Source organism: Apteryx mantelli, chromosome 10 (assembly GCF_036417845.1).
Source record: "Apteryx mantelli isolate bAptMan1 chromosome 10, bAptMan1.hap1, whole genome shotgun sequence".
NCBI lineage: Eukaryota > Metazoa > Chordata > Aves > Apterygiformes > Apterygidae > Apteryx > Apteryx mantelli.
The window spans coordinates 3,051,221-3,077,325 of NC_089987.1; the positions used below are offsets into that span (position 1 = coordinate 3,051,221).

The window sequence follows — 26,105 nt, forward strand, 5'->3', positions numbered from 1 at the left end:
ACAGTAACGTGAGTTTAAGTAGCATTAAGGATAAGAATATTATGTGCTTTTTAAGTGTAGTTTGATGCAGAATTTCCTGGTGTTCTTAACCTGAAAGGTCCCCAGTACCAATTTCAAACATTTTTTTATAGTCTACAGTCATGATTGCATAAGGAGCTGCAATTCAAATATAACAGAATGGGGGGATTTGTTTGTTTTACACAAACATGCAGGTATTTGGCACCATTACCTTCCCATGTGGTGAAAAATGACCATGTCAGAAAGTTCTTCAGCACTTCATCACCTTCACAGCAACTTCAGAGTTCAAGTAAGTTTAAATAAAGTTTGGGATTTTTTTACTGAATTACCTTCAATAAATTGATGCTGTTTTTAACTTCTGTTCTCTGTTTTTAGATCCTGGCAACCCCTCCATTTATAAAGTAGGAACTACGCTGGGAACATCTGGAAGGTATGATGGCTGGTTTATATTTGTTCTGGTTAGTTGTAAAACCCCTTTACATAGGTAATTATTTATCTTTCCTTGAATGTTTATTTGAGTCTGTACTTTCATATTAATCTGTAGAGTTTTTAGTATGTTGAAGATTTTAAGAATCTCTAGCTTCAGCATGTGGTCTGCTCAATAACCGCTATATGGTGGGGGAATACGGGTGTAAAAGGTACTAGCATTTCTAGTGTTGTCATTTGTTCTTTCTTTAAGTGTCTCAAAAAACATGCTGTATAATAATAACTGCAGTAGCTCAGTCTGGTTAATTGGTTGAAGAGAAGATCTGGAGTGAGTTGATCACAAAGGCAACAAAACTTAGATAACAGACAACTGAGTTTTGCGAATCAAAATATAACATGATCTAGTTACTGGAAATGCAAGATAGAATTCAACTTCAGCTTCAAAAATAAAGCATATAAAATATAATTACCATTGGACCAAGGTTGCTAGGGTTGTGATGGATTCTGTCATCACGGGCAGTTATGAAATCAGCAGTGGATATCTTGTCTTGAGAAACATGTATGTTCAAAGAAACATTTAGGGAAGCCTTTTGACCAGCGTTACACAGGAGATGAGATCAGACGATTGCCATGTTCCTGTTGACAATGTGCTCTATGAAAACCTGTTCTAAGCAGCGTTTCTCAGAAAGCTTGAAATTGTAACTACTAATTGGCAGCAAATCTTCACCGTTGAGCTGTAGTGATGGATGATTTCTTTGTGATCCACTGCTTACTACATAAGTCATACCGGTCTCAATCTCTGTGACTTCCACCAGCTGTGTTCTATATTCACTCTTGTTCACATGCCAAACACTCCTGAACGGCAAGCGTCGTTTCTTTATATAGCTGCATGGAACCTAGTACAGTGGGTCCTTGATTGGGAGACGCTAAATAGAATACATAAAGTGAATAACGATTGACCTAATTGTAAGCACAGATGTGGTCATCCCTAACAAAAGTCTCTGGGGGCTAGGGAAGACTAGAGGGTCTCTGCTAGGGTTTCTTTTTTCTCTACAGCACGTTTGAATGTTTCCCTGTGCAGCAGTGGTTTTCCTTCCAGGGGGAGGAAGGAAAGTGAGCAAGGGACCTGCAAGTCAGCCTTAGGAAAAGAAGGAAAGAACTGCTCTTACCTTTTGTAAGGTTTTAGCAAATCTAGAACCCTGATCATTCTTAAGAGGAAATTTTCATTTTCTCCAACAAAAAACAGAACCCTCCAAGGAGCTAATGTTATTTTTCCACTTCCACATGTAAAAAACCTACTCCATAGATTATATTTGGGCTTCTTTTTAATACTACAAAGTTCAACCATGGCCATTATCTGTAAACCTTGTTTTTTTAATTACAGAGAGGAGTAGAACATATGTTATCTGTGATTGCAGAAGGAAAACTGTGCTTAATTGGAAAATATGATTTACTATTTGCCATAAACTGTGCTGCTTTTATTATGCTGTTGAACAGCATAGAATTCCAAAGGTACAGATCTGTAACTTGGATCAGACAGTGCAGATTTTACCGGGAATCCTGGAGGTGGCACATTTTTACGAGCATGGCCGTACTAGCTGAACTCTGGGCGACCCGGATTCAACGTGCTAACTCCAATTACGTTACTATTTTGCAGACCTATATGTGGCGTGGCCGGCATTCAGTCTTCTCAGAATCACGTTCAGCACCCAGCTGCCGCTCCCGTTGCACTACCCCACTGCTCCCATTCGGGAGGCACCGGCTCGTCGCTGGCCTATCGCACCCAGATGGACGCCTCTTCACCCATGCTGATGTCTTCCAGTCCGCAGACCCCCCAGACACAGGAGCAAAACGGGATCTTAGACTGGCTCAGGAAACTGCGGTTGCACAAATACTATCCCGTCTTCAAGCAGCTCACGATGGAGAAGGTAGGGTAGAAGACTGAATAAGCAAAGGGAGCTGGCTTTTAAATCATCTGTATGTCTGTACCGCGTAGAGAGGCTGCAGACATCCGCGTTTGGAATTGCAGAAGTTACTCGCGGATACTGTAAAGATTTGCACTGTCTTGGAGCAATAGTATTTTGATGAAAACTTCCTTCCCGTTTTTGATCTGTGCTATGCCCAGGGCCTGGGCTGGTAGTTGCTACTTGTTTCAGGGTTCTTTATTGGATGCTTGAACATCCAACTTGAATGCTGATTTATGAGCTCTGCTTTGGCTCCCTGTTCATATCTTTGATGTGCAGTAGATAACTAAAATTTGTTGCTTTTTTGTTGCTGCTTCTTGATTGATTTTTCTTCCCAAAATATTTAGTTATCCTAATATTTTTAAAAATAGATTCACAAAGACTTCTGTCATGAGCATTAGCGTGTGCATGTACCTGCGAGTGAATGTGAGATTTTTGTTTTCTATGAAAATTCATGTGGAAAAATGGTCGTTTATTTATTTGCTTGGCCAGAGTCATGAGTGTTATTGATGTGTGCTGGATTTTAACTAAATAGATGGAAATACTTTGTACAGTATTTATCCAGCTCCATCTGTAACAGCTGGGAAGTAAAATTCACGTCTTCTCCTTACTGTATTTTAGCCTTGAACGCCCTCCAGTGGACAAAGTGCTTAGGTTAAGTCAGCGCTAAATTGGGATAGCTTTGTGATGATTATAGTACATTCTATTTATTTAAGGATAATGTGTTACCAGCGCCTTCTATTTTGATTTCCTTCACTCAGTGAGGGAAAATAGAGAGAGTATTTTTCTTTAATGAGCTAGCAAAACTGCGCATATTTTAGTGTGCTGGCTTTTTTCCACAAAAAAAATCTATGCATGGATCAGTATGCATATTTTGCTGACCTTTTATATTTTCATTTCATTATGTTTTCATTTATATTATAAATGGATATATTTTATTGTCATATCATTATATTTTATATTTTATTATAAAATTTAATTTCATTGTATGTTTTCAAAAAAACTGATGGTATGACCACACATTGATTTCTGTGTTAAATGTCATAACTGGGAAAACTACAGGATTTTTTTCTTAACAGAACCAGATTCTTAAACTCATTTACAGTGTGAAGTAGTATTTTAATATGCACATGGATTACTTTGTAATAAACACCTTGTGTTTATTGCAAATTGTTAATATATGCAAATACCTGATTAAATTTGATCTACAGATGTTCTTTCTTTCATCCAAGTTTCCCTCTCTTTTATTCTACACCGAGTCTATAATTTAAAATTGTAGCAGAATTTCTTTGAATTAACATGTGTTAAAAAAAGGCTTTAAAGGTGCATTTCTGAATAGATATTTACTAAAAATGTAAATAAAAATATTTCATGGCGGTAAAACTAAATACATACTTTTTTTTTATTAAAAGTTTCTGAGTCTTACTGAGGAAGATCTGAATAAGTTTGAATCCCTCACCATGGGAGCAAAGAAGAAACTCAAGACCCAACTGGAGTTGGAGAAGTAAGTGGAAAAAAAACTTGTTTGCTTTAAATTCTTAAGCTATGATTTCTAATCCAGGTATTACAATGGTCTTTGCTTTTCACACAATAAACCTACCAGGATTCCCACCTGTAAATCTGGATAATACTTATCTTCCTTACTGTGCTGCTGGGTTGGTTGCTTTGAAAAGCTCCTGAAACAGTGTCTTACCAGATAATATTTATCACTTACTGTTTTACTGTTGGCTGTTCAAGGCTTTGATAAGATAACCAAATGTAAAGAATTTGTGAACTCGGTTTTAAAAGGACATGAATAACTCAGTCATAACATAGATACAAGTCTTTGTCGTGTTGACAACTCTTCTGACTGGGAGGACGTTTCTGAAATAATTTACAAAAGATATGCACGGTAATAGTGCTGCTGCCACGATGGTACATGCAAAGCCATGTTTGTAGGAGGGCGATACGGTATCTTTTTATTGGGCAGCCAATATTACTGAAAAAACCAGACAAGCTTACTGGGTACCTAAACCTGTCCTCAGAACTTCTGGGTTTTGTGTTCTTAGTAGTTTCTGACATAATAAAGTGTCCCTGTCTAGATTTTGGACTTACCACCTACCTGAGATTCATGGGGTGGGAGGGAATCAGAAAGGTGGGTCAGAGTTGCCAGATGACACACACAGAAAAACTCCGGATGCCCAGCAGGACATTTTCTTCACAAGGCCTGACAATGTCCTGGCTCCTAGGCAGTGTAGACGGAGCTCAGCTACTTTCAGAGCTTCCTTGGTGCCCTGCTGTGGCCTGCAGCATCCATGGCAGCTGCAGCCACTCGGCCTCCACTGACTGCCAGAGCTCGGCCGAGGACTGCCACATCATGCATCCAGAATCTGGATTTCTAACATTTTATTGGGACAAATCACTGAAAATCAGGGCTGGTAGAGTTTTATTAGAAAAGCAGGTAACCCTAGCTTCAGGAAGAACACAGTTTGATAGGGTGAAGATGATATAAAGAGAATCAATGCTCTGTGCAATGCTGATAGCCTTTTGGGGCAACTGATGCAACAGATTGTGCGTATATATCTCTGCATAGACGGAAACGTTTATTCTGAAACTGTTGCAGTTACTTAAAAAGCAATTAAAAAATCCAAATCCATGCCCGTTTATCAAAACTCCTTGACAGCATTTTTTGTCAGTCTTAGGTTTTCCAGACTGGGTTTGCTAAAATAGAAATTTTGCATTGCATTTGGCTTCTCTTTGTTTTTGGTATGCATGGCTAGGTTTTGAGACATGCTTACATAATGTGTGATACAATTTAGTCGTCTTTTTGTGATGTTCTATCTTGTACAAACGAGATGACAATAATCAGATGACAAAAAGACCAGTGAAACTGCTGGCAAGAAGCTATGGCCAAGATTGATATAATTTCCAAATGTTTCCGTTTGAAATTAGCATAACTTTTAATGGACTGTTCAGTGGACTTAGTCTGCTTCAGTTTCGTTCAAAAATTGATTTATCTGTTGATGTGCTTTAGCCAATTTTTGTTTCTTTACAATGTTTCTCCACCACTTTCTAGAGAAAAATCGGAGAAACGGTGCCTAAACCCCACAACACCTTCTTCAGTTACCAGCAGCGGCGTGGCAAGGGTTCCCCCTACTACGCATGTAGGGCCTATCCAAAGCATTCGTGGCAACCATGCTGCAGGTAAGAACGAGGAGCAGAGGATAGCGCTGGGCTCTCAGGGATGAATGTGTCCTTGTACAAGAGCAAGCTCATTGCTTTACTGCTTTTCCACCAACCTGTTGTAAGCTTTATCTTCCAAAATGCCATTGGCTGTGTAGGGAGCAATGAAAGTCTTATTCCTGTTTATACCGAGTGCAGTAACAAGTAGTTGCCTTTTCATGGTTTCCATGTGAATGGCTAGCTGCACCGGTAAACCGCTGTTACCTCTCCAGACTCCTGCTCCTTAGCTAATGCGAATCTCTGTAAATTCTGAGCTTCACTGCATGCTAGCTGGTGTTGTGAGACAGGCTCAGCGGTTGTAACTACGTTCTGTCGATCAGGTGTTGCCACTCTTGTTTGCATTTCCTGATTTCTTGCACGCGCTTTATCTGCAGAGCTGCGGGTGGATGTGGATCAGCCAGCTCACCCGCTGCCCCGGGAAGGCAGTTCTTCCGAGTACTCCAGCTCTTCTTCCAGCCCCATGGGGATCCAGACGAGGGAAGAGAGCTCAGACAGCGCTGAGGAGAACGAGAGACGTAAGCAGAAACAACCAAAGAGGGTGCTTGTGCTGATCTGCTTTGTCTGGTGAAGCAATTGTATTTATAGATGTTTCTGTCCCTAGGTTTAGAGATTCACTTAGAGGGTTCAGAAAAGGAGAAGCCAGTGATGTTACTGAATCATTTCACTTCGAGCTCTGCCAGACCCACAGCTCAGGTCTTGCCAGTGCAAAATGATGCAGGCTCCAATCCGTCCGGTCACCTTGCTTTGCCAATGCAAATGATGTCAGCGGCCTCTACTCATATCACCCCCATTCGAATGCTAAATTCAGTGCATAAATCAGAACGTGGCAATGCAGACATGAAGCTACTTTCATCGTCTATGCATTCACTGCTGTCTTTAGAAGAAAGAAATAAAGTTTCTCCTGGACCTAGAGGCAGCATAAAAATGGAAAAGAGCTTTGGAAATACAGTGGTGGATGTAATGTCTGCATCTTCTCCCCATCAGCCCTTGCAAGTGCTTTCAGGGGCTGCTGAGAACAGTTCACCTACATCTACTATTAACTTTGGTCCTCGAACCAAAGTCGTACATGCTTCAGCTCTGGACAGAGTGATAAAAACAGCTCAGCAGCCAGGATTAATAGTAGAGACAAGTACTGCTGCCACTGTAACGTCCAGCACAGTCTTCCATGTGGCTCGCCCACCCATCAAACTCCTGGTGTCTTCTTCTGTTCCTACTGATTCTGCCATTGCCGGACAGACTTCCTGCTCCAGTAATATGCAAATAACGGTGTCCCCTGCAATAATAAATCCCCGGACTGCTCTCTATACAGCCAACACCAAAGTTGCCTTTTCTGCAATGAGCAGCATGCCAGTGGCGCCAATGCAAGGCAGCTTCTGTGCAAACAGTAACGCAGCCTCCTCCAGCAGCCACCCCTCCACGTCATTTGCAACCATGGCAAATCTGCCCAGCTGCCCTGCGCCCAGTTCCAGCCCCACACTTTCTTCTGTTGCTGAGAACAATTTCTACAGCAGCAGCAGCAGCAGTAGCAGCAGCAGCAGCAGCAGCAGCGGCTCTGCAGGGAGCATCCCAGTACCAAACCAGAACCACCACCACCATCACCACCAGCAGCAGCAGCCGCAGCCGCCTGGGTGCATGGTGTGCAGCTCCTGTGGGTGCAGTGGGAACTGTGGTTCGAGTGGGATGACCGTCAGCTACGCTAACTATTTTCAGCACCCCTTTTCAGGACCTTCAATGTTTACTTTTCCATTTCTGCCCTTCAACCCTTTGTGTAGTAACGGCTATATCAACACGCAGCAGTACAACAGCAGCACGACTTTTCCAGTGGTCCACACTGCTTACAACAGTGGCCTAGCACCGGACTCTGTAATGAGCGGGCAGTCCACGTTTGCGGTACCGCCAATGCAGAACTTTATGGCAGGGACGGCAGGGGTGTATCAGGCACAGGGAATGATGGGAAACAGCAATGGTTCGAGTCACAAAAAAAATGGGAATCTCTCCTGTTACAACTGTGGGGCCAGTGGTCACAGAGCTCAGGACTGCAAACAGCCTCCGATGGATTTCAATCGACAAGGTAAAAAGCAGCCGTGGGGCCTGACGCGGGAGCTGGCTTACGTGCAGAGGGCTGGGTTTTTGCCAAAGGGAATTGCTGCGCACCCGAAGGGCAGAAGGCAGCGTGATGGCAGTGGCTTGTCTTTACATTCAGTTTTCACTTACTTACATAAAAAAAATCTTGTTCTTGGAAGTTGGTGGGTTTGAGCTAAATTTACAGAAGTTGACGCTTACTTGTGCACAGATCCAGGGCGAGGGAAAAGGCCCGATTAAGGCCTCTCCTGCGGTTTGGGTAAGACTACGCTGCTCTGCAGGTCTGGTGCTGATTTCCTGCGAGGGCTGGAGCGCGCGCTGGGAGAGGGAGGGAGTTTCCGTAGACAGACTGCAGCAGAACTTTTGCTGCTTATTAATTTGTAATCCAAGCGACCTTTGGTTATCATTTCAAGTTCTCCTGGGAGTTTACAAGCTGAGCATCTCTGTTCCCCCTTCCCCTTCATTTCCCAAAACAGTTACATAAATGAAGGATTGCTCTCCAAATCCCCGTGAAGGTCCTGTGTTGGTGTATGCGCTATGCCTACTCCGCAGGGCATGGTTTTGCACTGCTGCAGCATGGGCTGCTCCTAGGAGGGACTGGAAACCCTTAATTCAGAGCAGGAAACAACTGAGAGAGAAATGTGACTTTACGAGGAACACTTTCCAGTGCCTTTTCTTATTTTGACTGACATATTGTTTTAAGATCATTTGCATGTGGTATAAACTTAAAAAATGAAATATAAACTTTTGACTGGAGCAAATAATACTTTACATCGTGTCTTGCCTATGACATAAGCCTGTATTCATTTTTATACAATGCAGACCAGGCCTTCAGCATTTGAGTGTTATAAATTAACAAGTGACCAGTTTTGAGGCAGCAATTTCCAGCAGTGCTAAAATGTAAATAATTAGTGGAGTTTCTGTGACTAATATTGTGACAGTGGCCAATTGGAAAAAAATGTCATTTCCTCAGTCAGTCCTAATTCAGAGAAATTCAGCAATGTAGTCTGCTTCCTTTTAAAGCTGAATTTCATTTAATTAATTACATTCCCAGACTAAGTTTTGCCTGCCCTAAAACTGTACGAGTGAGTAAAACTATGTTTTTATTTTCATTTCTGCTGGCAGTGGGCATATGCTTGTTAGTCTCTTCTGGTGGTGAGGTTGGCTGCTGTAACGTTGCATAACACGTCTCATAAGAAGCAAGTTGTTCTAAAAAGTTTTGAGGTGTAACTGGTATGAAAATGCTGATGTTTAATTCTTCTCTTTCGTCTTCCTTAGGTACTTTTAGGCTGAAATATGCTCCTCCATCTGAAAGTCTTGACTCCACAGACTGATATTTTATCTGGCAAGAAAATACTGTAAGCCATGGAGATATAAGGAGATTGAAATACAAAACTGAGACGTCCAGTTGCTGTTAAGCTTAATGTATTTTTTAATCCAAAGGTGCTTTACTTTATTAGACTAGGTAGAAAATCTAGCTTAGGGGTGCATCAAACCCATTTTTGATTGCCAAATTCAAGCTTGGATCTTGTCGTTGGAACTTCTCACTACGTGTCATAGGACTGATGCGTACTGGAGGGATGGTGGAGCTGGCCAGCTGCATTTTCTGTTGCAAGTACGACATCCTATGTATTTTTTTGCTGGAGAATGTTGCCATATTTGGACTTTCTAAGATGAAACGTCTCACTCCAGGGCAGCTACATTCTGAAGTGAAAGCTGGAGGTCGAAGGTAGGAGCGGCCGTTCGCCAGAAGGACTTTGGCACCCCTGGGCTAGGTAAAATGTCTACTTTTTTTCAAAAGTGATCAGGCACTAATCTCTGGGATTTTTAAGGATTGCACTACAGAAGAATGTAAAACTCTTCAAGCTTTCTGCACTTTTAGCAGACAGTGTCACTCTGAGACCAGTGCAAGAGGCAAAGAAGTTCCAACTTTTAAAAATTGGCACCAGCAGGCTATGTGACTTACTACACAATAAAAATCTTAAATAAGTCTCTCCTTTCCCTTCCAAAAGAACACACATGGCAGTTTCGGTTCCTTCTGGAAACAAACTTATGCTTCATTGTCTCACTTATTGCTAGATAGTGCTGGGTTACCAGCAGTGGAATAAACTTAGTTTCCAAGGGTCCAAGTCCCAGAGACTCCAGAGTCATAAAGGCTTCAAGGATATTTTCCGGTAATACACAACCAACCTTTACGTCCTGTTACTGTATATAGGTCTCTTTCACAGAAACCTTATTATTCTGCTTTTGTAAATGAATTTTAAACCATCCTAAAAATGAACTCTGACAGCAGAGTTTGTAAGCTTTTGCTTTACTTTATATAAAAAAACCTTTGACTCCTACCCCAAGGCTTTTGCTACAGGATTCAAGAGTGGTAGAAGTCAAACATGTAAAAGGTAGTAAACTTCATTATTATCAAGACTTTGAAGGATTTATTGTCAGCCTCCTTCGTTGCAATAGATTGTAGATGACTAGCTTTGGTGTTAACTACTTAGCGTACATAATTTGTGGATGACAAATCTAAATTAGGACTTGAGAGGAAGCCAAACAAATCTTGGACTGCTAATTTGAAACGGTTTGGTTCTGTCTTGTTGAAAGAAGATACTAATCCTCATGGCTCACCCAAGGAATTTGACACCATGAAATGGGTGAGGCCTCCTCTTTAAAACATGTGTGACATAGAGATATTTGCATAATGTAATTTGGAAGACACTTTTAAAGTCTGAAGCCTTGTTTACACTTGGAGATTATTTCTTACACCAATTTAAACCACACCAGGATGGGATAGTATTTGTAGTGCTGCAGCTTATTTTGACTTGAAAATGAGAAAAGTCATATCAGTGAAAGAGGTTTTAAAGTCGTGCAGAGCTGCTCGAAGGAAATCAGGCCTTAGCAATGAAACATCAGTGTGAGTCGTTAGTGCGGTAGCTTGACAGTCAAGACCTTCCTGGACCATGGTAATGGGAAAGAAATGTTCTGGGCCATCCTTCGGTCCCGTTTTCTGAAGGAGGGCAGTCATCAGCTTCACCAGCGAGGCAACCACTGCTGGTCAGGACAGGGATAGAAGAGCATCACTAGAGAGGCATTGTAACCCGAGATGGCAAGAAACCAGACTTGGAACCAAACTTAGTCCAGGTAGCTATTTGGAGGTCATACAGTTTTTGGCTTCATGGAAACCAAAGTCTAAATTTGTGTAACATTTGGTTTAAAAAAAAAAAAAAGTTATTTCTATGCAATGAAAAAATTTCAGATTTGTGTATTCTCAACCCAGTTCACACTACACACAGTATTACATACACTGTTGCAATGCTTACGTTTGCTCCGCCTGTGTTTTGAGGAGGTTACCTGTATTGTACTGAACAACTTTCAGACCTGTAACACTAAAGTGATGAAAACTGACAATGCAATTTACTTTGCCTTAATGAGCTTGAGACAATGGTAGGAACAATCTGTCATACTGTATCATGTTGAAGGAAATGTGTGGTTTTCACTTACGATGTTTACTCTTTACAGCTTTGAGGGTCTCTCCAGTGGCCTGGAACATGTGCTGAAAGCCAAACTTTAACATTTTTTCACTTTTTTTAAACAATATTTTAAAACTGAATTGTATTTAAATAAACTGTATTTCAACACACATGCAAGTGTTAAAACCCTTTCTCAAAATAGCAAAAATCAACAGCAAAAAAAAAACCCAACCCATTTTCTATACTAGTTGCATTTTGTTTTAATGCCCAGGCTGGGAACGTAGTCTTGTCAAATATTCATCACAAAGTCAGAACTGTAACAAAAGGACTATAGAATTGAACTTCTGTCCAGCAAACTTCTTGAAAAAACTGTTTCATTCCTATCTTCAGAGCTTTCTTTGGGATTGTTTCCTTTGTGTGAAGTTAAGGCTGATGTTTCTTAAAGTGGCTTATGTGTACTTATAGGTAACATTTTTAAGTGGTGAAGTCTGATTTTAGACTAAGTTCAAATTCAGAAGTCTTGAGTACCTTAAAGCAGCATGAGTTTAATACAGAACTGTTTGATGAGCCAGCACCAGTTACAGAGCCTTCCCTAAATCAAAGTGAGTTGTGGCTTCAGATCTGCTAGTGAACGCTGTTCACTTTGTACCAAGAACAACCAAAGTGGGTAAGTCTAAACAGAGCACTTTAGTTCCATAAAATAATCCTTGATCTGTGTTTAGAAGGCACAAATCCATCTTTTCTCCCCCCTCAAAAGAAGGCAGCTTGCTTTAATATAGTAGTTCCAGCTTCAGTAGCTGAAAGAACCAGTTCTTTAAACCTATTTTTATATATTGAAAGATGGAGATTTCAAAGTATGCTATTTATTCGTATCTTTGTCCTAAAAATATAAAAAGGATTTGTTCTCAGAGTGGCTTTCACTGTGGAATAAAAATGATTTTTAAAAATGTAAGACAAGGGAATCCCAAGTCATTTCCCTGCAGGGGCACAGAGACATTTCAGGGATGAGGCTTCCTTTGGTGGAGTAAGTGATGTGCAGTGCAGTTTCAGCGGGATTTTCCACTTGGAAGTGGTGGTGGTGGAAATGCCAGAAATAGAATGGAATTTCCAGCAAACGCCTCATCACACTAGTCCGTAAATTAAACCGCAATAGTATGTCCTGTTTGACACTAAACAGTAGGAGATTGAACAAGGAAGACTCATTTTAGCAAGCAAGGTATTGATCACAGATTTCCATAATAATTTTCCGTAAAAGAACACATGTGAAGCTTCACTGTTAGTGAAACTTTTTAAATCGCGTATATATCCCAGTCATTAAACCTTGGCAAATTAAGCAACAAAGTTCCGAAATTAACTGTCTAATTACCAGACCTTTACCATTACCTCACATTTAGTATCGTGCTATTTCTCGCTGGCAAGCTTCAGAGTGAAGGTACTCAGAAGAAAACGTAGGTTGTGGTATTCGGCAGAGCAACTAGGTTAACGCTCCGCCCCGAAAAATAAGGCATGACCAGACCCCCCTGCATATAGTTAGCTGTTTATTTTTAACGTCATCAGGCCCAAAGGAGGTTTCTTAGAGGTCACAGGCCCTCGGAGCTGGGGATTTGGGGTAGCCTAGAGCTCCTGTCAAAGGAGCTGGAAGTGGGCAAACCTTGATAGAAATCAATGCAACTAAGCACTTGCAATAGCGTAGAAAACTATTTTGCTGGTTGAGGCCGAAGGTAAATGTAGCTACAGTAATCCTAACCAAGACCCATAACTTAAATCTGTTGTAACAAACCCTTGGAACTACCTGTTTGCTCTCTTAAATTCTTACATAAGCAAGAAACGTGTTGGTACTGAAGCAGAAAGCAAATCCTGTGTGTTTTCAAGTGCAGATTAACAGCTTCTCTTGGACATAACTTTCCACTAGGAATGAAGGAAACTCCTGCTCCCATTTGAGCCATTTCTTTTACTTCAGTCAATTCTAGTATTACAAATTGTGCATGTAACTTTATAAATATTTTAAATAGTTTTGTAAATATTTAATATTCAGCTAATTTGATTTTGAATTGTAAATGTCAAGTATTCTGGTATTGGGATTTTTATGTTTTATTATACTTTGTTAAAAGTAAAATTGTACATTTTTAGAATGTTTTTATCTGAGTAAATTTAATGTATGGAAAATAAAGAGTTAAACAGAATCCCTCAAGAATTATTTATTTATTTTATAGGGGCTTCATCCCTTTTGGGCCTTCTCCAGCTTGGCCATTGCCAGGGACTTTTTTTATTCCCTTTATTACTTTTGCGCTCTCTCCACCCACAGACATCTGCTAGTGAATCAGAGCTGTTGCAGTGCTTGCAATTGCTCTCCACCAGTTGAGTCAGCTCCTGGCTAAGCCCAGCTGCTCTGAAAGGGTTCAGGTTTGCTTCTTCTTGTTGTTTTAAGAGCTGCCATGGCCCGAGTGTTGCTGCACCAAGGCCCAGCAGTCTGCCTGATGTTACAGGGAAGGAGAGGGTGTAGGGATCAGTAGGGATCGGGATGAGCAGGGAAGCTTTGTGCTCCGTTCTGCTGGAACACTGCAGCTGAGCCTCAGGGCTCTGGCTAGTCCATCCCTAAGAAGGACATTGGCACTGACAGCAAAGGGAGATACAATTCCGAGTAAGCACCAGGAATTGCTAACTCCTGTTCTTAAACCTTGTCTCCAGTGACCTGCAGTCAATTCCTGATGAGCACAAAGTCCAGCTCTTGAAAGGAAGCGCATTAGAAGTCTGCCGCTGGGATGACGTTGGTACAGTAGGAACAGAAACAGATAATACAGGGTATCAGAACATGTCAGTGCACAGGCAGCTCCCAGTCCTTTCATTAAAGGGAGTAACATCCATCTAGAGATTAGAACTGCTTTAGAGGGCCATTACACCTGTAATTCCTCCTTCCAGATAGTGAAAACTCCCATCTAGTGCTAATACTGCTAATCAGTATTAAAGGTTTCAGCACAAGTGCCTAATCTTTGTCAGCAGGACCTAGTTCACTGCCTTGTGTGCTTTGAAACAGGTGGAGTTAAACATTTGTAGAGAACAGCACAGGGAGGTCTAAGAAAGCTGTCTGTAAATAACCACACAAGCCATAATTAAGTTGGGATGTAATCCATCCATATCAGCACTGTATTAATTTTAAAAAAGCAACATTTGTACAGGAATATCAGTCAATCACGTCGTAATTACAAGTATGGTTGTCAGTTATGAGTTAAACAATTTCTTACACAAAACTAAACATAGGACAAGCTGCATTTAAAAGTTTACATTGAAGTAAAAACACAACATTAAAAAATTTGAAGTAAGCATTGTGAACAAGATGCATGCAAAGAGGTGTAAATAGGTACAAATTGTACACCTTATTGAGCTAGAGTGCCAAGACGCAGTAGTATTGCTTCTTTTTCCCCCATTATAGTAAGTTAGCTTCCAGTAACAGATGTAGTTAGTTCACAGACACATAATATACAAGAGTAATCTCATCCTGCTACACTTCACTTTACAACAACTCGAGAGGAAAAACACATATCCCACTAGATACCTTTCCTCTGCACAGGTTGCCTCCCTACGCAGCACAGTAGTAACACCAAGATTTTTCAAACCCCATGCAAGTGGCAGGAAACTTCAGTGATGGAATAGTCATTTGTTCATCGAATCTCAACAGCAACTCCCGGACGTGGGCTGCTTTTAAAAGCAGTTCTCCCTGACCCCATTGGTGATGACATGCAAAACATGACAGACTAGTTAGGCAGTTTGGATTCTTATTTCCAATAGCATGTTTGAATCCAACGTTCAGCATGAAGGTGTGTAAAACAAAGTTCACCAGCTCACACTGGAGGGCTTGGATGCAGCTGCACCGCTGAACAGATGGGGCAGAAACTGAGAACAGGTGGCATTGCAAAGATCATGAACCTTGCGGGCACTGCTCCTTTCTCAAATTGCACTAGCCTGCTTTGCAACTGGCTGCATCTATCACGACAGCCTTGTGCACTGGCAGTAGTTTCCTTGACTACCTTCTCCCAGCAAATTCTCTGCTGGGCAAGAGAACAACAAACCTTTGGGCCAGGAGGGATGGTCTTTCGGAAGCGAGCCTGTATGAAGAACGGTGTTTCACTGAACACGCAGGCATTGGAAATTCTTAACAGACTGGAGTTTATTTGAACATTACCTGTCCAGGTGTGTATTTTACAGTTAACATCCTAAAACTACAATAAAGCTGTGGTGTTTGGTATGAGTATTTCAGAAACTGGCACCATTTCTAAGTTAGCGGTACCAACAAAAAAAAAGTCAGGAAAACAAAAGGAGTTGTACTCCCCCATCTCACCCCAAGTGCTTGCCTTAACTCACTGCAGGACTGACAAATCTCACCGAACTGCAGCAGACAAATCTCCACTTTGGAACGTTAAACGTATTGGCTCTCACTAGAAGCCTTCCCATAAAAAAAACCCAAAAAACGAACAAAAAAGCTTTAAGGAATCATAGGGAGCTTTTCCAGAAAACTGTCACATGAAACACTTGAGCTCCTCACCGGTGCCTGTTTGCCTGTTAAAGTCAATTGAGTGTCCCTTTATTTGCAATCGACACATGCACAACTGGGTTCCATTCATCGAGTCCAGAAATGTAAATGTGCCTGTGTGGAATATTACAGCAGGTTTTCAAAGCTGGAGGTGCTCGTCTGTACTGTTTAATATTCACAAACAAGGCAAGGTAAGATGAGACACCTGCTAAAGCAAGACTATGCTAAGGTACTGAGAGCATAGGTGACATCCGTTTCTTTTCCCTGGGGTGTGCGTGGGGAAGGATGGGGGTGATGGCCAAGGGTAAACCAAAATCCTAGGCTAGAAGCCAGTCGCATCTTAGACAGAAGATTGCACTCCGAAAGTCTCCTGAGAGGCGTACACCATGTACAGGAATCCATCCTCGTCCTTTTCACTCTCGTACACCTCGGATATGGGCGTGGAAACGCTCACCATGCTGTGTCCGTTCACCAGCAGGAAGAACGCCTGGTTGGAGTTCAGCTGCAGGCGTCGCCTGTTGGAGGAAGGTTGGGGAAGGGAGGGAGGGAGGAAGGAGTTTCACAGTGAGGACAACGCATTTCCACATGGCTTTAACAGAGGCTTGTTGACAGGAGGCAAAACAAAGTCCTCCACCACTAAAAGCTGTAAGATGTCCTCACCAAAGCAGCCCTGCCACTAGAAAAAGCATTTGGTTCCCACTCCAAGACCATATTCAGTTTGCCATTTCCCCAGTGCAATCTACTAAATCTTACCAATTACTCCAGTCAAATGCACCTACTCCGCTGACAGAAGCCCCTATTACACTGGAACAAAACAGGCTAAACTCCAGAGGGGCATTAAACTGAAGTGAAAAGAAAAAGGTATTGCCGGCCAGGATGATGCTGGGGCACTGGGATTATCCCTGTATTACTAGCAAAACATGCAAGGCCTAAAGGACCTGTGGCTTGCAACTTAGCTAGATGGCATCTCACTGGAATCAAGTGAAATTTAAACCCAGACTGACCTTGGGATATCCATGTGAACTCAGGGGGAGGGAGAACTGGCAGAGCTTCCACTCTGAGGCCCTGGACCTTTTAAACTCACTTTGTCACCAGCTCTGTAACAGCCCACATTTAACCTTTGGAGTGTCTTGCCCCCTTCCCTCCTCCCTCGCGGGAGGAGCATCGTGGGAACAGCCAAGAGCGCCGGACTTTACAAACTGCAGGTCAGAGTAAACGTCTGTTGGGTGTTTTCCTTGGATCGTTTGCTTTGATCTGGGGGAAACATATACTTCTGCTAAACTTCCTACTGCAAATTGGGTTTGCAGGTAGGAGCTCACTTACTTCGCAAGCCAAGTAAACAACGGAAATTCAGCTATGTGCAGGTGCAAGAGCAGAGGGTGCTGTCTGTGAGCGCACTGTGGGTTCAGACCCCCAGATCCAAGGGTTGCAGGGCAGCGAATCCCAGGCATGTTACAAAATGAGGACTGATTTATCGTAACACAAGCATTTTGACATGGGCTGAGCCAGACGCGTAGAGCTCCTCGCTTCATCCTTCCCTGAACAGACTAACTTGTGCAGCACAAGCTAGTCCTTTTACGACACAGAGGAAAGGCCAAAGTCTTATGAAAACACTAATGATGTGAAACAACCCACAAGCCCACCGAATAAAGCAGGAAAAGCACATGCTTGTTTTTGCTGATATGCTCCAAATGAAGGCAATGAGCACAGAACAACATAAGGGAGACAGGGTGTTTGTGTGCTGCCCTTCTGCTCCCGTTCTGGAACAGTGGTCACGACCGAGCCTGCTTCATTTGAGGTATGGAATATTTCCCTGCCTAATTTGGGGAGGAGGGAGACAGGCAGGGCAGAAGAAAGAAAACCCAGCAGACTAGAAGAGCTTCCCTGCCAATTCCACACTCTGCTGAGGGGCTGCAGCAGCTGGAAACAAGCATTTCTTGAGCTCGCCAGCCACAGCCCAGGAAAAGACTATTCCAAAACCAAGCTCTAATCACTCCAGACAGCAGGCTGAGAGACAGCAGCAGCTCTCTGAGGGCTTGGAAGGACAGGCCTCGCTGCATGCAGGCTTCACCATAAACAAGAGGAGCTGCCCGAGAACCAAGTCCAGCTCATACCAAGTTGCCTATTAACTGCAAAGCCGAAGGAAAAAAGGTGAGGGAAAAATCTTTCAATTTGCTGTTCAACCTTTTTGCCCAAGGGCTTTAATGTTCCTTAGAAATTCTGGAAGACTCAAGCAATCTGGTTCCTGCTTCTAGCACTCTATCTCACTTTCTTACTCATGTAAGAGCTGGGATTTGTTTAGATAAGTCAGAGAGTTCTCATTTTTTACAGCCTGGGCCCTCCAAGAACCAGCTCCTTGGTACACCGTGACCAATGAAAAGCAAACTCCGGTTTGCTTTTGACTTCCAAGTTTACCACTTGAGAACTCTTACTAATCGAATACTGCCTTTGACATGAAGCCAGGAGAAAGCCACTTCCAGCAGAATTTCTGACCACAATTTCAGACCACACAGCTTCCCCTTCAGGGTTAGTTCTCCATTGCCTTTCCTTGTAAGCAAACCCCAAGCACAGGAGTGGAGCACTACCCAAGCCACAGTCTGTGCAAACAGCTGGGACAAGGAAGACACTGGTTTGAACATGTGTTTTTCAGGCCTCAACACTGTCATTTAGGGTAACCTCATTTCATGATCAAAGGATGCCAATATTAACCCTAAGCAACAGCTTGCAGCTCTGGCTACGAGCCCAAACTCCCCCCCCAGGGGGTGGGGAGAGGCAGGCACTCCAGAGGGGAACTCCCAGGCAGAACACCAAGAAGGCATCCTAAAACTGCCAGACAGAGACCACCGGGGCCCTCGGCCAGAAGCACCCATGTTAGCTTGGATTTACAGCCCCAAATTCCCCCCTACATTCCTGGAAATACATTATTTCTTTGGAAAATAAACTAACAGCTCAGTTCTTTTCAGACATGGCTAAGGAGTTGGCGGTACCTGCTTTAGTTACAGGCTGCTAGTGCATACACAGAAAACTGGAGGCTACTGTTCACCTCCATCTCCTACAAGAGTAGCTGCAGGTAACCGATTCTATCTTTTCGTTTGCTGTACAGGGTTTTGAATCTCTCCGAAGCTCAAGTTAGATCCTACGTTGGTCAGACACAACACCATAATAATTATACCTACTACATGAAAATGTAGTTGTTTTGTTTCAAAGCTATTTATATCCCTACTCCTTTCTCATATGGAAACAGCTGTTATGTGCATCAGCAGAAGGCTCTTTATACAAGTAAACCCACTTCAACACCAGGGCTGTGCCAACAAAGCCCAAGGAACTGCACCCTATCATGAACTTATCCTAGTGATACCACGCACTAGTTAAATGAGTTTTCCATTTAAAGAGTTCCCAAAATTATACAGCAGCTATGGAATTAACAAAGATTCATTACTTTGATGCAGCATATACTGAAATCACAGCATACTACCTGATAATTTTGATTAGCTCACTCATGTTGACATGATCTGGAACCAGGAACTTAGTCTTATCCAGAACTGGAAGCTGTTTCTCCCCCTTGTACCTTTCAATAATCACCTGAAAAGAAACAAAAAGCATAAGATGAGAGGCAGAAGTGCCATGGTCCCCTCACCCCCCCCCCACATATTTTAAATGCAGAAATGTGGAAGCATTTATGCTAAACTCCATTTTACTTCATTTGTGAAAGCACCATCTCAAATTTAAAATGGAACAGTTATCTTCACCTGCCCCTCTCGTTCTGTTTGTAAGACTCCCTGCATGAAGGGGGAAGAAACAGGAATTCAGCAACACACTCATTCACAGCTTCAGTACAGTTTTAGAACTGTCATATTGCTGGAATCATTTAGTCTGGCACTGAACTGCCCAGCAACAAGGAAACCCAAGAAAAGATAAAGCACGCTTCCCTAGGAAACAGCACAGTGGCTGACTAGGATGCTTGGGCTGCTAGCGAGGTCTGCAACCTCGAGCAGCTCTCACTAGAATCCCTCCAGTTTCTCCTGGCCATCTCTTCCTAAGAGCCACGGCTCCAGATTACCGCTATTATGTCAGCCTTCCCTAGTTTCTCCAGCGTATTAGAGAAAGCTACTTTTTAAGGGTGTAAAGCCTCAAAGGAAGAATTTCCTCCTCCTTAATCTCAAGATAGCAAGCCCCTATAGGAACCAGTAATTCTGTCAAGATTATTATGTAGTAACTACTTAATTCATGAGGAAATTGTAGATTTGCCAATGTAAGTAGCACCCTGCCCAGCAACTGTATATAGTTTCTGCTTTTAAGAAAAGATCTCAGAATTCATGATCTCTGTTTCTGCAGCCATGTGGGTTTTGTTGTTTTTAAATCCACAGTAACTATGTGACACCATTTGCTTGGAAGGGACTTGGATCATTTCCATGCTCACGGGGTCTGACTGTGTTGATATTCAAAAGTTGCACAGGTGAAGAGATAACAGGGCAGTTTAATTATATCAAGGAAAGACTTCTTTAAACCATTTTAAATAAATGCTGACTAATTCTGGGGAAAAAAAATCCCCTATTTTTAAGAGGTAGACCATAAACAAAGGATAATATTTCCAACAGCAAAATGAAGGACAGTGACAGTACAGTTGGGATATGCCATCTAGTGTGACATTGTCCTCTTAACTCATCATTGAGAGCTGCTAATGATAATAATGAGGTAGTGACACTGGCTAGAACATGGACTGGCAAGCACAGCACGGCCGCAAGGATCCCAGCAGGCTACGCCGTGGTTGCAAGTTTGCATCATTGCATCTTCAGCAAGTTGCTTAGGGACCTCTACAGTTTTACTAGTAGCATCTCCAGGGCTGACTTAAAATGAAAGCTAACTCTGTGGCTGACTTAAAATGAGAGCTTTGCTGTAAATCAATCGCTTTCAATCTGTGGTCACAGAGCTTGGGGACTACTTCTAAGCAATCTGTGAAAGGTGAAAGAAAAAGCAATCTATTGCCAGGAAACAGATTTGTCAGGAAAGGGCCTTTTGGGAAAACTGCAGAGTCCGGAAAAGACAGAAAATCCCTGCTATAAACTATTACTGTTCCCATGCCCAGCAGCATAGTTACTGGCCAAGCTGCTGCTGCTGCCATTTGAGATGAAGTAGCTTAAACCTAGAGGGTAGCTGAAAACTTTTCAGTTTCCATTTTAAGTGGAGGCAGCAACTGTTTCTGTTAATAAACCTACACTAGAACTTCAGACAGTTTGCAAGTAGTTTGTGTATCTATAGAAAAGTTTCCACTCACAAAGATCATCAGCTCTCATCGAGAGCTGAAAGCTGAGGCTTCTGACTGAGTTCACCTTTCTGCCTCTCAAGATCTCCCGAGACCTTCCCTATTCCACCAAATGGCCATAGGGACAGTTGCATTTACTGCTTACTGTGGTGACAGCTGCCACGTGACAGCGCACTAATTATGAACCACATTAGCAATATATCACGATCCCTTCCTTTTCCTTCCTAGGATGCTTTATTTCGCATTTGTAATCTCTAGGATGCCATAAAACAAAACTAAGGTTTAGGCAAGTGGTTTGGGGCTGTCCCGTGAAAGAAGACTGACAAGGTGAGGGATGATCTCTGCTCCCAATTATGGGCCACCTCTTTGGGGTGGCCCAGCACAAGTCCTAGCAACCTCCAAGCAAAGATCCGTTTCTTGGAAAGCAAGCGTGTCTGTCTTTCTCAGCATGGATCTTGTATGAAAGCTACATCTGACTCTAAATTACTGTGTACTCTTCCTGGTTATCCCCTGCAGCCTTGTCTTTCAAGGAAGAAAAATATGTCCACTTTTAGGATGAGAAGAGCTGAACACTCAGGAGAATCTCAGAGCTCAGTCTGGGTGTGGCTTTCTTTGAAATTACAGCATGTAACTTCAATACGCAGGAAACTCCATTTCCTCTAGTCACCAGCTAGCACCTTGCTCTATCGCACTGACAGTTGGCTATTGATTTCAGAATGTTTCTGAAGTCCAGGCTTAATGACCCTGACGGGACACATTTTAATTCGGACTCACCAGGTCAGCTCTTTTACAAGCTTCTTACCAGCAAAAAGAACATGAGACCTGAAACTGAGGAGACAAGAACCAGACTTACTGGTATTTTAGTTGGATGTTGATCTCGAATCAGTCGTACATCTTCCACTCTTTGCTCTGCAAGAGATTAAAAAAAAAAAAAAAAAAAAAAAAAAAGGCTGCTCAAATACTAACATTTAAGGCTGTTATTAACTTGCAGTACCTCTATTCACTGGTGGAGAAATTAAGTAATGAAAGCCACAAAAGCAAATTCAGGCAAAGCAGTTTTCTAAGGGGACAAAATCGGCAAAAGCAAACTCTCCTTTGACTGGTGATACTCCGTTCTTTGACCCAAGATGACAAGTAGTGTATGCACATTGCCTGTGACTCCCTAAAATGTGTTAAAGGAGATGGACCTCCCCCCCACACCTCATTTTCTGCCAACTAAAACAGACATCATAAATTTATGGGATCAAATTACACTATCCAAGTTAATGACTAAATATCCTGTCCTATTTCTACTAGATCCCAGAAGAGGAAGTTGTCAACAATTATTTGAGACCCAAGACTAGCTGAAGCCAGGCAGTATCAGCTTACACTGTTCGTTCTAGTATTACAGAATTACAGTTTTCTATTCTGATTATGCTGCACACATTGTTTCAAGAACTGTTGGTAGGTTTTTGTATACCTAGATATTTCACTGTTATCTGTGCCAGTTTTCAGGAAAAAGTTCATCTCAGACATAAATATTAATAGTACAGATATTATAAACTAGGCTGAAGCACAAGTCAGACCCAAAGTAAACAGAGTTGCTTCTAGAGTCAGTTGCATCTGCTTATACCACATCTGCTTTTGGATTCAATGAACCCAAATTTAATCTCTCCAGTTCCTTTCAGCAGGTTGGGGCTTTCCAGGTCATCTCCATCTATAAACACCTTTCAGAGAGATGATTTAGTGTTGCAGCACAGCTGGAACAAACACCTACCATAGGGAGAGGTGCTGCTCAGGGGAGAGGAAGACCTTAGATCAGCACCGTTGGCCAAACTCATTATTTGTATGCTAATGCGCAGGTCACATTACCTGTCCTGTCATTCAGCAACAACATTACTCACTGTCCATTAGTCCATATGGAGCTCGCGTGCATCAAATACATCTCTGCACCTTTTGTGAGGCAGGTAAGGAAATGCAACTCACGTGAGTCACGGATTTAGGCTGGACATGAATCAAGCAAAACTAAGGCCACGAGCATGTAAAACCTTCAACAGCCTGCAAGACTAAGAGTCTTAAAAGGCATCAGAATCATCCCCCCACATTTCCTGTTGCTCAAGGCCCTGTGCAGCAAGATGACTTCGAGGCAGGAGCGCAATCCTACTTTAAGCTCGGGGTTTCAGATCTTACAGCACAAGCCACACTCTCCGCAGACTAGAATTAACACTTCAAGGGCAGAGATACTAGTTAATTAAAATACTTTTAATATTAAGCTAACCAGAAACACAAGAGATACAGGGAGTGAATGAGACCAACTGTCAACTCAGCAGACACAGAGAGGTTTTACTAACTTTTCAACTGAAACAGGTTTGTATGTGACAGTGTTGTTCAGCACAACATAGTCCCTGAAGTATGAGGGACATTAAACAGGAGCTAGACAAATCATTGAGATTATTGTTTATGGCATGCTCAAAATCAGGCTTCAGTCAGTCACAGATAAACACTGTTTGCTGACGACATTAGTTGCAGTGGCAACTGCTTGGCTGCCATCCTAGCTGAACTTAATACCTGCAACAGAGGCTGCTGACAGGAGGAGATGGGTCAACAACAGTTTTGGAAGACTCCAAGAAAAGGGCCAGCTTAAACACCGGCTTCATCAGATCAAAACTCTGTCAGCCTCGATGCAGAGAACTGCTCGCGTTTAGCAAAAGAGCAAAGGCTGGGGTGGGGAGGATGGGAAACTGTCTTAAGCAGCTTGACTCCAACCCAAAGACGGAGAGAGAAGAAAAGCCGCATCGATTACTCCCATCAACTGCACCTTACGTAGGGGATTTTATACTTCGAGTGGAAATAGGTCAAGCCGCCAGCCCGGGTTGCCCTGGGAGCGTGCCGGCCCACCGCAGCGACACGCACGAGCAGACATCCGAGCGCCTGCGTTTCTTGGGTTCCACCCTCGGCCGGGGAAGAGGTGTTGGCACCGCGCAGCCGAGGCCGCTCTTTCCAGAAGGGGAACTCATCTCATTTCCCCAGCCATCATTACACAGCTCTTTTGGATGCCCGGCCGGCTCCGAATAACGAAGCAGGAGTATGCGCCGGGGTCGCCTGTGACCCCTGGAGCAGGGGATGGGGATGGGGATGGGGATGGGGACGGCCCATCGCGGGCCCGGTTCTTCCTCAGGAGCCGGGGGCCGAGCGGGGGCTCCAGGGGGGCGGCGGGCCTCGCCCCGGCACACGGCGCCGCGAGATGCTCCCGGGAGCTTCGCAGTCGGTAACGGATGATGCAGACGCCCCCCCCCGCCCCGCACCGGCCGCCTCCCCCCCCCGGCGCCGCGCTGCCCCCGACACCCCGCGGACACCCGGCCCGGCGCCAAGCTCCGGGGGCGCCGCGCCCCGGCCGGGTTAACCGTCCCCGCGGCACCGGCGCGGCCGCCCCCGCCCGCCCGGACAGACTCGGCCCGCCGCGGCCCGCGGAGGAGGCGCCCGGCCCCTGTCAGCCCCCTTCCTCCGCGGCGGGACGCGCCCCTGGCGGCGGCGGCGGGGCCTCACCGAAGGTGCGGCGCTGCTTGAAGCTCTTCTCCGACGGCATGGCGGCGGCGGCGGCGGCTCGGCTCGGCTCGGCTCGGCCCGGGCCCGGCGGCGGCTCTGCGCGGCGGCGGCGGCCAACTCCGAGTGTCGGCGCCCGCCCCCCGCCGCCGCCACCAGCAGCGACGCTCCGCCGTCAGCTGACGCCGCGCGTCATGGCGGGGCGGCGCGGGGCGGGGCGGGCGCGCCGCGGCCCCGCCGACATCTTGAGTGTGGCGGGGCGGCGCTGCCGCCTCCCCCGACGCCCACCCCAGTCACACGCGGGTCGTGGCCGCCATGAGCCGGGCGGCAACGGCAGCGCGGCGCGGCGTCCCCGGTGCGCCGCTCCCTGTCTGCTTCCCGCCGTGACACACTGGCCATGGCCGCCGCAGAGTGCCGAGCGACACACGGCCATGATCTCCTCAGAGCTGCTGTGCCATGGCAGCGGGGCCCGGCCGCCTCGGAGCGCCCCGCCAGTGTCTCCCCAGCGACACGGGGGCCACGGTCTCCTCAGAGCACCTTGCCAGTGTCCCCCCAGCGACACGGGGGCCATGGTCTCCTCAGAGCACCTTGCCAGTGTCCCCCAGTGACACGGGGGCCACAGTCTCCTCAGAGCACCTTGCCAGTGTCTCCCCAGCGACACGGGGGCCATGGTCTCCTCAGAGCACCTTGCCAGTGTCCCCCAGTGACACGGGGGTCATGGTCTCCTCAGAGCGCCCCGCCAGTGTCCCCCAGTGACACGGGGGCCACAGTCCCCTCAGAGCACCTTGCCAGTGTCCCCCAGCAACATGGGGGCCATGGTCTCCTCAGAGCTCCCCGCCAGCGTCCCCCAGCGACACGGGGGCCATGGTCTTCTCAGAGCGCCCCGCCAGTGTCCCCGCAGCGACACGGCGGCCATGGTCTTCTCAGAGTGCCCTGCCATTGCTCAACAACAGCATCCACTACTCTCCCCTTGTCCACCAAGGCAGCCATCTCATCATAGAAGGCTATCAGGTCGGTCAGACGTGATTTCCCCTTTGTAAAACCATGCTGACTATTTCCAATCACCTTCTTGTCCTTCACATGTTTGGAAATGACCTCCAGGAAGATTTGCTCCATCACCTTCCCTGGGATCAAGGTGAGACTCACTGGCATGTAGTTCCCTGGATCCTCCTTCTTGCCCTTTTTGAAAATAGGAGTGACAGCTGCTGACATTTGCTTTCTCCTAGTGCTCACAAACCTCCTCTGATTGTCATGACTGCTCGGAAATAATTGTGAGTGGCCTCGCAGTGACATTGGCCGGCTCCCTCAGCCCTCGTGGGTGCCTCCTGTCAGGTCCCAGGGACTTGTGTCTGTCCAGTCTGTTTAAATCCTCCCTAATCTGATCTTCCTCTACCAAGGGTAAGTCCTCCCCGCTCCAGACTTTCCCACTCATCTCAGCGGCCTGGGATTTGACTGGCAAGTCTTACCAGTAAAAAACAAGGTGAAGAACACATTAAGTACCCCAGCTTTTTCCATGTCTCTTGTCACCAGGTCCTCTTCCTCCATCTGCAACCCAAAACATGTTCTCTTGAGCCATTGGGCCTCAATGGGGAGGTGCAAGTTCCATGATTTATTTA

At 44.6% G+C, this 26,105-nt stretch overlaps 2 protein-coding genes across 4 annotated transcripts in view; one reads left to right on the forward strand and one right to left on the reverse strand.

Annotated features, from left to right (window-relative positions):
- The window catches only part of ZCCHC14 (zinc finger CCHC-type containing 14), a 57,004-nt gene extending 43,645 nt beyond the window's left edge, over positions 1 to 13,359 (forward strand). Inside the window, exons 6-14 of one of the 3 annotated variants that reach the window (XR_010885275.1) lie at positions 213 to 307; positions 394 to 448; positions 2,102 to 2,372; positions 3,821 to 3,912; positions 5,464 to 5,591; positions 6,005 to 6,145; positions 6,232 to 7,701; positions 8,991 to 9,487; positions 11,226 to 13,359. Coding sequence is in view for 1 of the 3 variants with exons in the window: in XM_013956994.2 (XP_013812448.2) it covers positions 213 to 307; positions 394 to 448; positions 2,102 to 2,372; positions 3,821 to 3,912; positions 5,464 to 5,591; positions 6,005 to 6,145; positions 6,232 to 7,701; positions 8,991 to 9,046 (2,308 nt within the window). In the remaining 2 variants the exon portion in view is untranslated. Of the gene's footprint in view, positions 1 to 212; positions 308 to 393; positions 449 to 2,101; positions 2,373 to 3,820; positions 3,913 to 5,463; positions 5,592 to 6,004; positions 6,146 to 6,231; positions 7,702 to 8,990 lie in introns of all 3 variants that reach the window. The other 2 variants (XR_010885274.1, XM_013956994.2) reach the window with 2 other exon arrangements.
- A 927-nt stretch (positions 13,360 to 14,286) lies between these two features.
- On the reverse strand, positions 14,287 to 24,635 carry MAP1LC3B (microtubule associated protein 1 light chain 3 beta). Its single transcript, XM_067302388.1, has 4 exons — positions 24,493 to 24,635; positions 21,821 to 21,876; positions 19,180 to 19,286; positions 14,287 to 16,219 (listed from the first exon to the last, which is right to left on the reverse strand). Exons 1-4 carry the CDS (start codon positions 24,530 to 24,532, stop codon positions 16,045 to 16,047), a joined length of 378 nt encoding a protein of 125 aa, XP_067158489.1. The 5' UTR covers positions 24,533 to 24,635; the 3' UTR covers positions 14,287 to 16,044.
- Between the last annotated feature and the right edge of the window lie 1,470 nt (positions 24,636 to 26,105).

Coding starts and splice junctions, on each gene's coding strand:
- MAP1LC3B (XM_067302388.1), bottom strand. CDS start 24,532: ATGCCGTCGGAGAAGAGCTTCAAGCAGCGCCGCACCTTCG. Junction 19,287..21,820: donor AACATCCAACTAAAATACCA/GTAAGTCTGGTT, acceptor GTTTCTTTTCAG/GTGATTATTGAAAGGTACAA. Junction 16,220..19,179: donor GAGCTAATCAAAATTATCAG/GTAGTATGCTGT, acceptor TTCCTCCAACAG/GCGACGCCTGCAGCTGAACT.